General features: G+C 42.5%; 1 protein-coding gene across 1 annotated transcript in view; it reads right to left on the bottom strand.

Annotated features, from left to right (window-relative positions):
• Nucleotides 1-18,648, bottom strand: part of LTK (leukocyte receptor tyrosine kinase) — a 96,738-nt gene that overhangs the window by 51,781 nt on the left and 26,309 nt on the right. The window contains exon 2 of the mRNA XM_056346818.1: nt 2,660-2,770. Coding sequence (XP_056202793.1) covers nt 2,660-2,770 — 111 coding nt within the window. The remainder of the gene's footprint in view (nt 1-2,659; nt 2,771-18,648) is intronic.

The raw sequence follows: 18,648 nt of genomic DNA, 5'->3' as shown, positions 1-18,648 counted from the left end.
CCACTGCCCCGGCTCTGCTGGATCTCGGGAAAGCTGCCTGCACACAGCTTCAGGTATGGCCCGGTGAGCAGTGACAGAGCTTTAGGGATCTCAGCAGGTCAGAAATTCCATGGCTGTGCGAGACAGCAGAGTTCTGATCCAGATCCGCTGTGCTCTTCCAAGTTTATTAAAGTTTGACAGGTTAACTTAGTACCCACACACTTACTGTCAGTAGTAGCAATATTTTTATCAGGTAAAAATCTAGTTGGCCATAAAACCCAGAAAGCAGTTTCTCTCACAACAGCATGACACTGCGAGAGAGCAAAGTGAGAGCTGAGGAGAGAAGGAATTCCTTTTCTTTATTTCAGTAGGGGGTTACTTGAAACTAATATTTATGACAAAAGTGTTTCATTAAATCTTACTAATACCCTGCCTGCAGGAGTAAGGACTGTACCAATGCGGATTTAATCCTTCGAACGTGCCTCACATAACAAAGCAGTTCGCAGCTCAGGTAAGTGAGCACGACGTGCTCCTTCAGAAGCACCCAACTCCCATAGTCTCCAGGTTGTGTAAAGCCTATCTGCTGTGACCCGAGGCCTGAGAGGATCTGAGTGCCTGGAAGAAGAGTCTAAAATAGATCAGGGAAGTTGTTGACACCCAGTAAAAACAGAACTCTGAGCTTTCTGCCAACAGATCATGTGCGACGCAAGATCAATCAATGGGAAGCTGTGGTTTAGCATGAATCACCAAGCAAAAGAACTGGGTACACTGGTGGTCACAGTGAAAGAACACAGAAAGCTGCAATCTCTGACGCCACTGTGTACCACCTTACAGTGCTTCATGTCCGACTTTGCTTAGCACCAATGAACTTGGAGAACCTCGAGCACAGGTCCACAGAAAGGCAAAATGAGGCAGAAATGAGAAGGAAAAAGCAAAATATATATAAAGAAAAATATCTGTATTACTACAACCAGCAAAGGACATATTTTAAGATGCTACAAAAATGCTCTGAAGCAGCTTGGGTTGAAGAAAGCTCATGGACAGTCCAGGGCATGTCAGAAAGGAGAATCGCACTTTGAAGAATTAGGTATTTAGATACCATCTGCAAGATGTTACTATAAGGAATTCCTCTCTCGCAAAGCCAGGTTACCCTGCCACCTCCTGTGAGGAATGTGACTTTTCTAACATGCCCAGGCCCTTCTTGATTGTTTAACATCTTCATTCATGACCTGGACAAGGGGACAGAGCACACCCCCAGCAAGCTCACAGAGGTTACCAAGCAGGTGGAGCAGCTGGTGCCCCAGGAGGCTGTGCTGCCGTTCAGAGCAGTCTGGACAGGCTGGCCATTGGGCCCCAGGAGCCCCTTGAAGTGCAACAGGAGGTAAGTGCCAAGTCCTGTGCCTCGGGAGGAATAACCCCCAGCACCAGCACCTGCTGGGGGCTGACTGGCTGGAAAGCAGCTCTGAAGAGAAGGACTTTGGGGTCCTGGGGGACAACAAGCTATCCCTGAGCCAGCAATGCATCCTTGTGACAAAGGCAGCCAACAACCTTCTGGGCTGCATTAGGAAGAGCAGCAGACTGAGAGAAGCGATCCTTCTTCTCTGCTCAGTACTGGTGAGACCATAGCTATGGTCCGTCCCAGCTCTGGGCTCTCTCATACAAGAAAGATGGATTGAGTCCAGCATAGGTCCGCAGAGATGACTGAGGGACTGGAGCATCTCTCATGAGAGGAGAGGCTGACCGCTGGGACCGTTCAGCCTGTAGAAGAGAAGGCTCAGGGGGATTTTATCAATCTGTGCAAACACCTGATGGGAGGGAATGAAAAGGAGGCCAGACACTTCTCATTAGTGCCCACTGATGGGACAAAAGGGAACGGACAGAAATTTAAAATCGAGAAATTTGATCTGAACACAAGAAAACCCCTTTTTACTCTAAGAGTGGTCAAATACTGGAACAGGTTACCCAGAGCAGCAGTGCAGTCTCCATCTGTGGAGATATTCAGAAGCTATCTGGACATGGTCATGGGCAACCTGCTCTAGCTGACTCTACTTGAGGTAGGGGGTTGAACTACATGAAATCAAAAGGTCCGTTCCAACCTCAACCATTTTGTGATTATTTCACTAAATGAAAAGGCATTGCTTCAGTTTCCAAGTTTCCACACCACCAATAACAACTGGCTCATTTCTCTCAGACATTTATAAAGTTAAGCATATACTACATCTATCCTGGCAGTAAGACCAAATTCATCCTACCTATCTCACAAGCATTTTGTCCAGCTCACTGGGCTTTTATGATGCCTAGAAAAAGAAAATTCCAGTTGAAAAAACAAACCTTCATTTGATATCAAGAAATGTAGTTTGTTCTATAATAGCTGGAAAGCAGCTCCACTGATCAGCTTCAAGAACTCCCAACCCCAAATCTGCTGGACTTCACTGGGCTGATGGGGAAGATTATTCTTTTTCATTCCTTTTTTTCCTTATTTTTTTCCTTTTTTTTTTTAGTAACAAAGTAAGGAACTCTTTAAGGTTACACTAGCCTTCCTGCGTCATTGCTCCACTTCCAGTCAGAAATCCAGTGGCACAACTTTCTTGTAAAGGGTCCTTGTGACTGCCAGCATCTATCTTGTACCTAGATTCTGAAGTAGAAAACAGGATGATGTAAGGAAGAGGACTTGTGGTACCTGGTTTAGAAGGCTGATGCAATGAAACGATCCTATTTTTTGTTAGGGAGAGCTTCTGAGGTGGATTTGGTGAAGAAGAGTTTTCTTCATGTGATCCAGAACAGGAGACAACTACAACACAACAAAAAGAACAGGGAAAGGGTTTGATGTTTCTGTACAAAAAAACTGTGGTATCTTGTTAAGCATGAACATATATTTGACAAAGCCCTGTTATATCTCCCTCACCCTCAGGACAGTGGGTGCAGTACCGTCCCGATATGTTTCAGAATAGCCCTATCATGGCATAACTACAACAAAAGATTTTACTTACTAGTGTGTTCTTTACTGTTATTTATCCACTCCCGTTTTTACCAGTAATAACCTCGAAAGAGACACCTTATATTCCAGTAGTGCTCACCTTGCAGTAACAGCATACATAGCTGCTGGCCAACAACCATCATCTAAAGCCTTCAGGTCGGACGAGGCTTGGAGCAAGCTGGTCTAGTGAAAGATGTCCCTGCCCATGGTGGGGGATGGGAACTAGATGACCTTTAAAGGCCCCTTCTGACCCAAGCTGTGATACATTAACTAGAAGAAGAGTTCAATGTAAAACGTATGTTATCTACACAACATGGATTTATCAGCAGTCCTTTGGGAGGACCTGCATAAGTGCTCTCATCTTCACCACACAAGAACACCGCACCTGAAACTAACACTAATGAAACCTTTGCATCATGGCACACCTCCAGAGAACAGACTTCTTTCTTACTGCCAGGCACGAAGGCTGGGATTTTCAAAGGAATCTGGTAACGTTCCTGTATCTCATATCTAGAATTACATACTCTCTCCAAGACCCTTTTTACTAATCCCCCTGCACCACTCTATCTCAGGGGTCCCTTTGTCCTATATCTATAAAAACCTTCATTGATAACTGTGATATTTGATCACAATTATGGTACAAATACATACACATTTGTGCATTTTTATTCAGATCAAATCTTAGAGTCCTGATGTAACGTTTGGTTGTGCTGGAAAAAAAGACCAAAATCTCAGAAGATATAAAGGCCATAGAAATTGTTTTCTACTTCACCAATATGAATGGTAAATCCAGCATGCTAAGATTAGCTGGTTTTAAATGGAGGTGGTGTTCTGGATCAAATTTTTGTTATTCAAGGTAAAACAGGTTTACCAAAATTATTATCCACCATAGTACTTCTGACAATTACATATTCAGTACCTTCTGACTTCTCTTTGAAACAGCTCATACCAACAATGGCTTATTTATTTATTGAACCTGTGAAAATATACAAGTCCTAAATTAAACACGCAATAATCTTAATTTAAGATTGTCCCTGATCTTTTCTAGGAATCATAAACAAGTTGACTAAAACAAACATATTTGTTTTCAAAAGGTGTTCACAGACAGAGAGATGCAAAATGAACTGCTTTCAAACCCTCAGCCATGTGGGTGATGAACTCAGCAATATAAAAATGTGAAATCATGTCAGAGGAGACAGAAATCCTATTCACACGAATTGCAGTTGAGACAGAGTTGTATATACGTGCCATCGGTAGCAGCTAAGATATTCTCAGCAGAACTAATTTGAACAGCAATATTATGAAAACACACAGAAGGATCTAGAAAAAGAAAACAAAAAAAAGCCCCCAAAACATGAACATATGTTCAACTTTGACAAACTTACCACTGCTTCTAGTTTTTCAGCAATATCTAGTCTGATTTTAAACTGCTAATATTATTTTCATTTTAGTATGTACGACAATGGGCATCACACAGCCAGTAAAATGCTGTGAAATGTTTCATAGCATGAGACTGCTCTATCCTCCTGTCCTTTGTTACAGTCCAAGAGAGCCCTCGGTCTTCACAGGGCTCCGAGGAAAGGATGACTTCGGAACAGAGCAGCAGCATGCTGCAGCAGACACGTGCCATGCTAGGACAGACCTGCGCTCTCCACACACCAACTGGCAAACACAATGTTTTGTCCTGCCTCTGTGTTCAAATACGTAGTGTTGGAAAAGCTGATTCTGCACTGTTTCTAAGACGCTGACACTGCTCTGCTAAGTAAGGTATCTTAAATAATGGGATGAAATCCTCAAAAAGAATGCGAATTCTTACGTGACACTTAGCTGGTCAAAGTTTGGCCAGCTTTATGAAAAACGCAATTGCTAAAAAGCAATCCTATATTGCAAACAAATCTATTAACTGTATTAAAAGAAATTCTGCTGTGGAAAGAGAACAAGACCTTTTGACAGCTTGAGTCTGCTTCTCCCAGCTCATGTTCTGTGTCTGTTGAGGTGTTGCTCGGTTTGGTACTCCCCGATCTTCGCCGAGCACCGCTGTAGCTTCAGCATTTACCTCCCTCAGGGCTCTCTGTAAAGCCTGTTCCACCCACCCATCTCACACGCTCCAAGCTGCTCGTGTGTTTTGGAAATACCCTGAATGTCGTGGGACCCACAAAACATAGTACAGCCACGGCAGAAGTTCTGCCGAAGACATTCCTCCCGATAAAACTAAAACTTAATCAAAGTATTTGGCTTCCACCCACCCCAACCCCCGCCCCCCATTACACGAACAGTGTTGGGATGTCCCTCTTCTTACTCACTAGCAGACACAAGTTCCCATGGCATATGACCAAGAACAGAGGCCTAAGCGACTTGAAACATGAATTTACTGCTTTAGTGTGAAAAAATAAAATCCATTGCTATCGGTGATGGCTGGGACAAACATGGTACAAGAGGCTTTTGTGCTGTTGAGACACGTGTCTATGAAGTTTGCTGGTCTGGTATTAAGATATATTTAAGCTTAATTATTGCTTTGTCACAAAGAGTGCTGCATGGAATGACCTGCTAATTACACTGTCCACGCACAGACTGTCCGTGACACCCGCCGAGTCCTGCCAAGGAGCCAGGAGGGCTCCCTGAGGGCCTGGTGACAACCCTGCCCAGGCTGGGAGGTGCCACTCGGCCAGTGCCCGGCGAGGGGGCAAGCAGTCACCGCAGCCAGCTCACCGAGCAGCAAGACGCGCCTGGACAGAAGATCCCAGGCTCAGTGACAGGCAAAGGATTTGTGCGTAGGCACCCACAGAAACATGCCCCCATTCATTTATTTCCCCACAGTGAGGAATTTCTGGCTATGGCTGAGCAGAGGAGGACTCACAGCATGACGAATCCACGCGGGAAGCCTGTATGGCTGCTCTGCAGCACTCCAGCCAGCCTATGCCCTTACTTTAGAGCTCAGTCATTTTTCAATCTGGCTCATTCAACCCCTCTAATTGAACTAAATATCTAGTGCACACGGTCACTAGAAGAAACTTTGTCACTTTCTTCTGAAACTGGCAACTCCAGAGATGCTTCCAGTAACCCCACATCACATCCTCTCGTACGTGCTTGTACACGGTTCTTGTCTGACACGCATTTCAACATGAAACAACACAGAATATTGCTTATCAGCTGTGTGATCTCTCTGTCTTGATCTAAGGTAATTACTTAAGTGGAAAGATATAAAAGACGGAGAAAAAGGAAATCTGCACTTTTAAGCTAAGTCTTCCATCAAGGAACATAAAATGATCAGGAGGAAACAGTAAACATAACAATATTCAAACTGCCACAGCAAAATTACGGGATCTTTGAACAGTACAGCACAAACCCCTCACTTTTTCGGTAATTGAACACAGTAAACCCAGAAGCCTCCAGCACTCAGAAGGTAATTCCATTTCTTTCATTATCTTACAGAAAAAAGCACTCGTACACCTGCGGGGCTGAAATTTTTCCTGAATCCTGATGTTACTTTGCAGAAGAGAAGAAAATTACAGAAAATACTTATAGAACTCACGATGGGAAATCAATTCCAGGTCAGCCAAGCCATCTTCCTGCCAAAACAGGAATTTCCTTTAGAGCATTTTCCAGAGCTTTTCCCCATCTGATATCAAAATAGCAACTCGATATTTCTCACTGCTTCTCTGAGAAGATAAATTGATCCACAGACTAATAGATCTGACTGGCAGGAAGTCAGACTAGGTGAAAAGAAGACTCTTTGTCTAATACCTATCCTAGTATTTTTCAATTACTCCTAAACCTTTCACTTCCAGCTCAATGAATAATCTCTCTCCTTTATGAGTATTTACAGCTTTAAGTTATTAACCCTTCACCCTGAAAATGTCACTGTGATCTCCTGCTGCTTGCTATTAAACTCTTTTATTCTTTTCTCATTATCTGGCTGCTCCCCACATCCCTTGCTTATGTCATTACTCTTTGTATTCTGTCCAGGTAGGTCGCAGGTAATAGTCAAAAACCAAAACAACACGACAAAATGCAGTTTTTCCAGAGCTTATTACAGAAGGTGATACTTTAGGATCATCTCAGAGACCTCCCCACTTTTTCAGGGTGCTTGCTGAAAGGCAGACGTCCACACATGCTAATGCCATGCTGCGCAGAACGGCCACGCTGCTCCCTCCCGAGATTTCCCTGTTCATCCGTGCAACAATCTCATCGGGCATTTTGGCCGAAATCAATCCACTTAGCTGATCATCCACCGTGACATCTGGCATATTTCCTTCCAGTACAGGTATTCCCACCCTCCATATCTATATTATTTCCCTTTGAGATATCTGGTTTGATTGCACTCGTGAGTTGGACTCTGCCTTATTTTTCCCTACCTTAATCTTCATGTTATCAGCAGATCATCAGTACAGGTTTTATGTTATCTTCTGACTTATTGCTCAAACTGTTAAACAGCATGTAGCCCAGAACTCACCCTTACAGGAAACTTGCAGGCAGAGCTAATCGGCGATTCCTATTTATGCTTCTATCTTAAACCTACATGTGACGTAGCGATTTGTCCCAGCCCAGCACACATAACAAGTTACCAATAGCAAGTTACCAATGTAAGTACATGACTGAAGTCAGAATGTCCTACGTTCACACTATGAGTTTTGTCAAACTTGTAAATTCATTTGTAAAAAATGACACTGCAATAAGGAGTCTTCTCAACTAAGTCCTTTAGGCTGACCTGTAATTATAAACCCTTTCCTAGTTCTTTGATCCTGTATCAAGTATTCTGGTATTTTTATTCAGACTGATGTTAAGGCAGCAATCTTCTTACTACCAAGCTGTCTTCTTCACATGAGTAGAGAGCATGTCAGCACATGTAATTAAGTACAGCCATCCAGCATATTCCATTTACCCCTTTTAAATACTAATGCAACATTAGCTTTCTTCCAGTTCTCCGGAATTTCTTCCATATTCCGACACTGACTGAAAAAAATCAACACAGATGTCTTTTAAAGCTCTTTAGCTAGTTCTTTCAAAATTCTTGAGCACAAGCTGTCTTGATCAGTTGATTTACAAACTAGGCATTTTAATAACTGTTTTTTCACTACATCTTTGTGTTGTTACGAAAATTATTGCATAACTTCTATGTGACAGTGAAGCATCAGTTATTGAGGGTTTATTTCCTAGAAGAGAAATATTTTTTGAACTCTCTTTACTTTTGTCTGTTATTGACAAACCTACCCCACACCTCTACAACAGATTCATCTTTGCTACGAGGTTTTTGCTACTAATGCACTTGGAAAACTTCCTTAGACTTCCTAACTTCACTGCTGCCAATTTCTTAATTTCTTTTGCTTCCTTCATCTATTGCTAAACAAACTTTTGACTTTTCAATTTCCTTTTACTGCAAGAAATGTACTTTTTTTTCCTTATTTTTTTGTACCAACATTGCCTCCCCTTTAAGCTATAGCTTTGCAGCTTTCTAGCTGTTTACACAAACCACCCAATTTTTACCTGCATTTTTCTGCCCACAGCCCATTGCTCGGCTGAGGCAGTGTGACACCGAGGCGTGGATCCAAGCCACAGTTACCTCTACTTGTATAACATCTGGTTTAGTTCTGAGCTCAGTTCTTACCCCAATTCATTATTTGCTGACAACAGGTCTAAGACATACCCTAATATGAGGATTTGAATTCAGATACCATCATCTGCTCAACATTTGCAAAGATGCTCCCCTGCTGCAGAGTGAAACCCCCAGTATGCCACTGGTATTGAAGGCTTCACACATGCACAGACAAAGAAAAAAGGGGGCTGGGGGGGGGACACAAATCAGAGGGAAGAAGCAGCTTTTTTCCTCCCCTTACTCACAACAGTGTAGGTAGTATTTCATTCAGGTCTTTAGTTGGATTTGACAGTCTATAGCAGTCATAAGCAAGCACATTAACATTTATTTTAGGTATTAATTGATCTTTCGCCTTCAAGATCATTTGGTTCAATGGCTGGGAAAAGAGGAAATGTCATTTTTGCCACGTGATGCTGTTGCCAACCTACTTCTGTCCTTTGATTCCAATCGCAGGAATCTTTCCTCCTCATCTAAGAAATTCCAGCTTACCAGTGTTTAGGTTTAGAAATCAGTAATTCCATTCCATTGCCACTTTTTTTAATAGCCAGCCTCATCACGTTGGCAGTAGACAGTTAAAGAACTCCTCTTTCAGTTCTTGATGCCTTGATTAATTTTATTCTTGACACCTTGACTCTCTGCTAAACAAGCGAGTTTTATTCTCGCTTTTCTATCATTTCCCTTGGCTGCTAATTTAACACCATCGGAACAAGCCTGGCGTGACAAGTCTAGGAGGTTGCTTCCCCAGGGGCCTGGAGGCCAGTCAAACTGTACAGCCCCTTTTCCCCACAGAACAGACATGTGTTCCATAGAGCCGAGACTTCTAAAATGTACCTGGCTAGCAGAATACTTACAGATTTATTTATTTATTTTAACTTTCTACATTGTTTTATGTGCAGAATGTGAATGACATCTAAGAACGTACCTTCTATGTCCTTCTTTGGCACCATTAGAAGATATCTAAAAATTAGTTATATTCTGCAAAATTAAACCCAGTCATTTATGCTGGTATGGTCCATCCTTGGCAGCTCCTTGCTTCTGTACTTGAGAGACCCTCTCAGCTGTTGCAATCCTACCTGGTATCCCGTCCACAGGAGACAGAACACCATCTCCTTGCCCACTTGCTAACAGGAAACTTCCTCGAAGGGTGCTAAGTGGATCAGCCTGATGAGCTTTTCATAACCAGGCACTGAGCAACTCCCTGTCATAATATTCACTGGGCTGACCAAGGATTACCTGCAGTTTCCATGCCACCTGCTGTGCTTTGCCCCTCGCCTCCTCGCTCCCCCCGCCAGCGGCCGGTTCCTCCCTGGACAGACATGTTTCTCAAGCACGTTGCCCAAGCACCTTTTATCACCTCCAATGCTTTGTAGAGTGTGTGCTCATCCTTTCAAGCCTCAGATCATTGTTTCTAATAAAATCACTGGCAAAACCCAAAGACTCCAAGCTCTGGCACAAAATACAGCCCGCTGCAGGCTGCCACCACCGCGCCACAGCTGTCTGGCAGAACTCGCCCAGAAAAGCTCTGCCCCGGCCACGTCCCTTTTGTCACACAAAACTCACCTGTTAGATAAGACACAAGATGGAATTATCAGGTTCTCCTCTTGATACTACTTCCCTAACTTGGCATACTGCTTTTGAATAGCAACTTGCAAATTATAATTTCTTATTCATTTTTCAGTGTACGTGTACATCTACTGAAATAGATCTGAATTACTATTTTAATTACAGTTGAGCAATAGGATGCCAAAAACATTTCTTGATATCCAGAAATATGCCATCTACTAATTGTGTGGTGTATACATGCACATACTCGTGTGCATATATTGCCACATTAACTTAGAAAGATTCCTCTTTTTATAGCACAGCTGCTCATTACTTATATGTCTATTTTTATCACACTAACTGCTTATTACTCACAGATAATAAGGGCCAGGTTTTCCATTCTGTCTCACCTCTATTAAAGCTTCCAGGAGTCAATCATATGCTACGCAACTGTCTGAAGGCTTTCCAAGGACCTTTGGGAGGCACTGTCTGAGGGAGCTCCATCCTGCTCCACTTTGTACTTTCTCCTCTCTGTCCAGGCTGGGGTGGCTGATAGCAGCGGAGGCTCCTACTCCATCTCTGCCAGCTGCATACAGGCACGATACTGACAGCTAACCCCTGTTGTACCAATGTTGGTTCTGAATAAGGGGGATCTGTCCACATAACCTACAGCTTCACCAGCAATCAACTTCTGGGTTTCGTGGTAGAATGTCGTTGCCACAAGGCACAGACTTGCATCTCAAAGCTAGTCACCCTGGGGTGATCGCGTGTGAAAACCACATTTATTGCTTATATCACATCTGTGTTGGAGACAGTAGCATTCCAAATCCTGAACTCTTCATCTTGTACCTTTTCTTTCCTTGCTTCTCCATACCCATTAATGAGGAAGCAAAAGTTTAAAATAAGTTGAGGCGCGTAAGTGTGTTTTTCACAAAAGTGTTCAATGAACCAAAAAGTGAAAAAAAATTATTTTTTTTTAGTTATTTGCAACATTTTATTCCCTTTTCAAAGCTTAAAACACATTCTCACTTTTCTGCAATAAACCCACTATCCATTCTTAAGGAAAATTTTCCTTTCTCATTGGTTAAATTTTTGAGACTAACCTTTCAATATTCTCAATCTAGTTTACAGTCGGGCTACACAAACGGTGACAGTGTCAAAACCAGAAGGGTGACAAGCTGCGGGGGGAGTAAGTATGCAAGCCTTTCAAGCTGTGTCACGAGAGGAAAGGGATGTGAAGTTGCACCTTAAGCTACCAGTTTTAAAACAAAGTGTCAAAGAACCATCACCACAGAGGGAGCGTAGTGGGGGTGACTGGCTAACGTTAAGATGTGTAACTCGGAGATTAATAAAATTAAGGGAGATGTGTTCAACTCTTAATAGAGGTTTTCAAGCAGCTCCAAAGAAGAACCAAGAAGGAATACGGGATGGAAACGCATTTTGCTTTCCAAGGGTACGGCTCTTCAAAACTGTCGTGCTTTTGTGCAAAAATTTAGAGGAAAACAATACAATTGTTTTATTCCTTCAGAACAGATCTCATTATGGGGGTTTTCAATTGCAGCTTAAAAGGAGGTATGTATGTGTGAATTCACACATGCAGATGTGACAGGCATAATTAGTCACAAGGGGAGGTGAAGGAAGGTACAAAGCCTGTAGGTGCAGAGGCAGAAAGGGGAAGAGAAAGGCTCCCAGAAAAGACTGTCTGTAGCCTCACCGCTGATCACTGCAGAATGCTCAGCAGTGACTATTTCATCATCGCATGTTTTTATATGAAAATGCCAGTTCCATTACTTAATGGGAAATAGTAAAATCTTCCAAATATTCACGTGGAAACTAATATAGCATTTTGTTAAGGCTGGAACATGCTTCTTTACTCTGAACTCAGCAGATTACGGAGTTTGTAACATTAGTGCAGTAAAATGGTGAAACACCTAGCTGAAGGAAAATATTTTAAAACTTTCAAAACAGACTTTGCCATACTAAATGACTCATTTTCATTAAGCCAAAGCATAAATTTGGAACAATTTGGTTTGTGAAAAATGTTAAGATTTTGAGTCTTTACCATAATTAGAAATGAAACCAGATTTCCAAAGTCTGTTCCCCATGAGACAGAATATTTAGTTTTCAACAAAATTCTACACTAAGATGTCAAAACCCCCTCTGTGAACCACCCAGAGTGACCAACAGAGGTAGGCAGAAGAGAAATGGAAGCCACAGTCACCAGAGCGCTGCCCTGCAGAAGCGCACAGCTGCCGGGCCGGGGGGCCCTGCTGGAGTGGCCCGTGGCAGGAGCCATCGCCCTGCCCTCAGCTCTGGTGCCATGGCAATGCCACATGCTGCAGTGAAAGAGAAATTCTGTGCCAGCAGGAAAGTGAAAGAAATATAGTTTTCAGATCCAGGTTTTGATTGAATTATTACAGTGAATGTGGAATTGATCCTGTAGAATTCAATTTAGCAAGAAGAAAAATCTTTTCAATTACTTGATTTCAGTGGAGAGGGCAAAAGTGACTTTAAGCTGTCCTTGAGCTCCCTTGATCTTTGAGATTACTTAATGTTCCTTTCCACCCTTGTTTTACTAGGAACAGCCTTAGGAATGCTCTAAACGTACGCACTGCTCCAAGAATCCCTCAGGGCTGCTCTGCTCGCGGAGGCTACCTAAGCACAAAACATATTTCCTGCGCTTCTTTTTTCTTTGATCTACTTTTGACACAATGACGACTGCCAACAGCTCTTCATCATCTCAGGATTCCCTTTTGAGAACCTAACCCTTGCACAGTAGCATAAGTGAGCGTAAGGATGCTCCATACATCATTGAAAGGAGCTTTATTAGATGCACACCTTCCTCTGGTAACTCTTCCCCAGCAGAAACAGAGGCTCTCATGCCACAGCATCGTGCCCAGCAGAGACACGCTCAGGAACGGCGTTCCCGTTCCCATTCGGCCACTAGCCCTCTGACTCACTGTGTGTAACACCGCAAATGATGGGAACAACCTCTTGGGGAAGGCGCTTTTAGCAAAATGGAGGTAAAGTGTGATGCAAAGACTTGGTTACTGTTGTCTGGTCAACCCTCGCGGCTCATCTCAAGGAGAAGGAAGGACTAGCACAGCCACCACTAATTTCCTTTTCTCAGACTCTTGGCCATCAAATCCTACAAGCTTTTCTCCAATATGCAGCTTCTGTGAGAATCTGTTAGGACATTACTGAAGGATCAAAACCTAATCTATACGTGGCAGATAATTCCATCCTTTTGCGATTTCCTATCGGAAGCAATGTAATCTCCTAGTTTCATTAAAACCTACCAAAATCCACTCTCTGCTGAAAAGCACATGACTAACTGTGAATTCTGCCACACTGAGAGGATACTGGTAGCAGAAGAGAAATGCCTAAAAATTTCCATGCTCCCCCAGACAGCTTCCATAGGAACATTCAGAGCCCCGGGCACAAACCACACGCAAAGTGCTTCTCAGTTTTACCTTGAAGGGAGCATAGAAAGAATCTTAGAATCATTTAGGCCACCATTAAACCATGTCCCTACACACTACATTTATGTATTTTTTAAACACGTCCAGGGATGGTGATTCCACCACCTCCCCGGGCAGCCTGTTCCAATGCTTGGCTATCCTTTCAGTGAGGAATTTTTTCCTAAAAAGCATGCCCAGCTGTGCACTGTGTCCTCACACACAAATGCAATACTCGCACACAAAGCCATTTCCACAACACTCTGCCCAGTAATGAAAGAAGAAAAATGTATTTTACCTGATCTATTTTTAATAATGAGAAAACACTCAGATATCAAATTAAATAGAGGATATATAAAACATCCAGCTCAATATATGATGTTGTTTCCAAGATGTGGCAATGAGAAATTTAGCAGAGAAAAGAATGAAACTACCACTTTGGGAAAGCATCAGGTGCTGTGTTTGAAGCTGAAAAATTCACGTTTAATCAGAAAAGGACAGTCTAATATGCATAACGTCATTTCTAAAGAGTAAGTACACATTTCATCTGACCATATAAATCTTTAAGAACACTATTTGTGATTCACTGCTATTTGGCATACTGTATATTCTCTTCTAAATCACAAAACCCTCCTTGTGGAATCAGTAGTAAACACTGTGAACTGCCCCTAGCTCCTTCACTGTCAACACCCTTACTAATGATTGACTGCTTTATTAAGAAGATCAGGCTATCCTCGCATTTTCTTTAAAACAGGCTCTGTTCTCAGCTTCCTTTTAATGAAAAACAAAGAGGGAAGAAGAAAAAAAGTGTATAGAAAAGCAAAAGAGGGAAAGAGCCTCCTAGTTAGTTGCTTCTATTCACCTCTATTCATCACTTCCCAACCACAGACAGCATTCATCTTAACCCAAGGAGGAGCAAGGGATTAGGAAATGTCTAAATAAATCTATCAAAAAGAAAACTTACACGTATTGCAACATCATCATTAAAATAATAAACCAACGAAAGAAACTATTCCCACCCCAAAAACAACTTTAAAAACCCAAACACCACCAAACAACATCCATACAACTTAGCAGAGTAGTTAATAAGGGAGGGAAGATGCAGAGATACTAGTTTCATTTTTTTTCCAGGAGACTGTGGAAAATGCTGTTAAACCATCAATTATATAAGGATACTTAATGTTACATGGCTGCTTCTAATGCTGTGCTGGTACACGAAGAGCTTCTGTAAAGGCAGCAAACATTCTTGCAGCAGAAAAAGCTCCCAGTTATTGTCCTCCTAGTACCGAAATGCAGTCTGATATCAGAAGCACAACACGTGATTTAAAGTACCGATCTGAGTATGAAGTGTAAGAATGAGGCTCAAATCTCCTATTCTAACATAGCACAAATACTCCTGTTGGACAAGAGCATGCAGAGAGGGGGTCAGCAGCAGGGAGAGAGCACACAGTGTAGAACGAGGGAGACCTGCTAGAGCCACAACATTCCTGGTTATCCGGGGGCTGATGCTGGTATAGAGCTGATCAGGAATGGTACCTATAATTATTGAGCTCCTAGTATTACTCTTCTGAAGCGGAGTTTCATGGTAATAACATAGCATAACATTGTAAACTGCATTTTGATTACTACAGCTATGGTTACAGTTCACATTTTGGTTAATTAATAAGAAAAGTTCAAACATATCAAGGTAAGTGAGCTGGACAAGTAATTTGACCTGATAGTTATGGCAACATTATCATTCATCACTTACCAATTCAGAGCCAGAAGAGAGAGGAGAATGCAGCTGTTACTGCCTGTGCTACTGTCTTTGCACCTAAAGACAAATGAACTGGGAGGTCACTAAAACATGAACATTCTGGGAAACCAGAACAGAAAGCCTTTACCAAGAGTGTCACCCAGTTACCCCGCTAGCAGAAGCGAGTGTCAGGATTTGCAAGGGACAGTCAATAGCAAACTTTAACAGTAGCAACTTTACAATTTGCATGAAGAGTTTAGTGTCTGGAATTTTTAAAAGAGAGTTCAGAACCAAAAATTCTAAAGGAAATTTTTGCGGGGCAGGGGGCAGCTCGGGTGCCGCTTCGCCAGGTTGCTTCCCTGGCTTCCTCTCTTGACCACCCATTTGTGCATAGCTAGTGTGCTACTCTGTGAGTGACAGGTTCTATTTGCATTGTTTTAAAAGGAATAAAAATAGCAACAATCAGTAGGATTAGTTGTTAGTAGTCTCTTTCATCTAACAAGCTTGTTATCTAGGGCCAGGACAAAAATTGGCCTTTTATCAGTTCTTTCATGAAATTTCCCCTTTATCTCAGCTCAGTTCACTGGCAAGCTTCCTACGCTTTCTCACAATAGCATTGAGAGCTTGAATAGAATATCTGACTTCAAAATATTTCACAGAGTTACAGCTGCAATGTTAGCCTTCTTGTCAACATGGAGAGGCATACCAGAAAGGTAACATATCCCAGACAACAAATAAAGAGTAAGAGGCATTAAAATTCAGGGAAATAAAAAGTTGTGGGTAACAAGAAACTTGCTATCCAAACATGTGTGTTTCTATAACCAAGAGAGGAATGTGAAAAACAACCACTGTTACTGCTTTATTTACTTTTTCCCTTTTTCCTGCCTGGTCATCCTCATGTGCAAACCACTCTGGGCCCTATGACTTCAAAGGGTAATATCTTGTACACAAGGAAAGATACCTTCACCGTTTGACTTGTCATTTAATATTATGATAATGTTTTCTTTTAATGAAAGAGCAGAGAGTGTTTATTTGAAAGTTGGCTGCTGGCCATCTCTTTTTGAGCTATATGGGGCTGTGGTTTCTTAGAGCTGTGTGAAACATCTTTTATGAAATTCAGGGGTGGGGAGAGAAACCCTTGACCTGAAGAACTGGGTCCCATTTTCAGCTCTTCCATTGATTATTAACAGTTTAGGTATGGGCAGAAGCGCTGACCAGTAATACATTCCACACAGACAACACTGGTAAATAGGACCAGGCTCTACCCAGTGCAAAGCAAGGCAAAACCCCGGCTCAGAAGACCTCACGTTCTCAGATGAGAGACAATGAAGAAATGTCACAGCAAATAAAGCTGCGTGGAGAGAAGAGGAATAAACACATATGCTAGGAGAGAAGAGACAGACACAACTTGGACTTGAGGTCTTTTCTAGCCTAAATGATTCTAACTAAATTGCACTTTAATATTATTTATTTATTTATTTATTTTTAAAGAACTTTGAGAAGTAAACTATCAACCTTAGGTAGTGCCTATTGTTTTGAGAATACAACACTGGGCTCCCAAAGTGAATATTCAGCTGTCACAAGCTGTGCTGTCAGCTCCTACTTTACCAAGCAGAAGACTAGATAGGCTACCCCTGGAAACCACAGAACCTAACAGGACTGTTGGTGGTAAAGGGTACTTAACAAAACTTACTACTACATTGCAGCAAAGGTACTTCTGTAGGTTCTCATTCACAAGCAGCCAAAGGCTGTAGCTAGATTGGGGGTAACCACGTAAGAGAGTACAGACCTATGCCTTTTTAAAGGAGCAGCGCTCGTGTTTTGCCATAAATACTGACTTCCTCAGAATCGTTTTGCTCCGCAGCCCCACCCACCACTCTTTAGTAAACCCACTGACACGGGAAAAATTTACCACACCACAATTGTGGTGGGTTTCCACATGAGGAGACGGGATCTGAGTGTATACTGGCAGGCCCACTTCACACATTACTGCAGCCTTTAACGCAGAGGGATCGCTGGGCATGCCTGCCAACGTGCCTCCGTGTCTGCCTGCACATGCCAGTGACTGAGACTTCGTTACGTTTGCTTTGTGCAAAAGAGAAAGTCACGCAGACGTGCTGTTACGCAGAGACTCATTTCAGTCGTGCAATCACTTCTTCCCTAACTGATAAAACTGACTTTTTTAGTGCCAACACGATGCCTTTTGGGGAGTTGGGAAAGCCTCACTGATCATTTTTTAAAACCCCAAAAGGCATTTTCATGGCCAGAAGCTCAGACCTTGAACATGTGTCACTACCGCCTAAGCCTCGCCGGGAGGGCAGGTAACAGCTCAGGGCTGCCCAGCCGCTCTCAGCCCCCCCTCGCAGCAGCCCCCACACCCCCGCCAGCCCCGCTGCCTGCTGCGGGGCTCCCCACACCGGGCAGGATGGCTGCTGGCTCCACACGGGGAAAAGCTCCCTTCTGTGAAGGAAAGAAGCAAAGGCAGAAAAAAAGTGGACCAGAAGTCTGGGTAGAAATGGCAAGGGATAATCAAAGGACTGAACTCCCAAAAGTTTTTATATTTTATATTGCAAAATCATATTTTAGAAGTTGTAAACATACAAGGGGGGGAGAATTACGTCTTTTCCTACTGTATATTCTCCTTATCTCTTGCTCTTGTCCATTCCAAAGAAGCTACCTGCTCTTCTCAAAGGGCCAGAGATTCCAACACTTCCTTATAGGAAATAGACACTGCTAAATGTAATAAAGGAAGCAGGAGTATGAATAGCACAGCCCAGAAGAACTGTGCAGGGGGAAAGAGAGCAGAAGAGTTTTGATGGTGATAAGAACTTCTGAAATGTAACAGATTTGCTCTTGCCTGGGATACTTTACCCCACTTCTGAGAAAAGGATATTTTAGGAATTACCAGGAATCTTAGGAAAAATCATCTGCATGCAAATCACATTTCTCTTCTTGACTGAAATCACAACCAAAGGCATTTAGAATCTGCCCAACACTATGTACTGAAAATGCTCTCCTGGGAATACAAAAGGAAAAGGAATATACAGGATACACTCCCCTAGATCATATGAGAAAATGTTTCCCAATTTTACATCCAGTTGTGAAAGTTTCGTTTAGGTAATAAATAGAAAAAGATGTTAAAGCCAATTTACTTGCTTGATCTCTTGGCAGAAAAATGTAGTTTTTTTTTAAAGGATATACATTTTACCCCCTTCTTCAGCAGACAATTTGATTCTTTCTTCAGGGCACTGTCTGTAATTCCTGCGGACGTCCATCATGTCTGATAGCCCAAGAAGTGCTCTCCCCCTCCTGAAAAGAGCAGCCCTTATTCTGTCCACATTCTCTGAAGCCATAATGCTTTTAA

This window comes from Falco biarmicus, chromosome 7 (genome assembly GCF_023638135.1).
Source record: "Falco biarmicus isolate bFalBia1 chromosome 7, bFalBia1.pri, whole genome shotgun sequence".
Classification (NCBI taxonomy): domain Eukaryota; kingdom Metazoa; phylum Chordata; class Aves; order Falconiformes; family Falconidae; genus Falco; species Falco biarmicus.
This window is presented reverse-complemented; position numbering and strand designations above follow the sequence as displayed.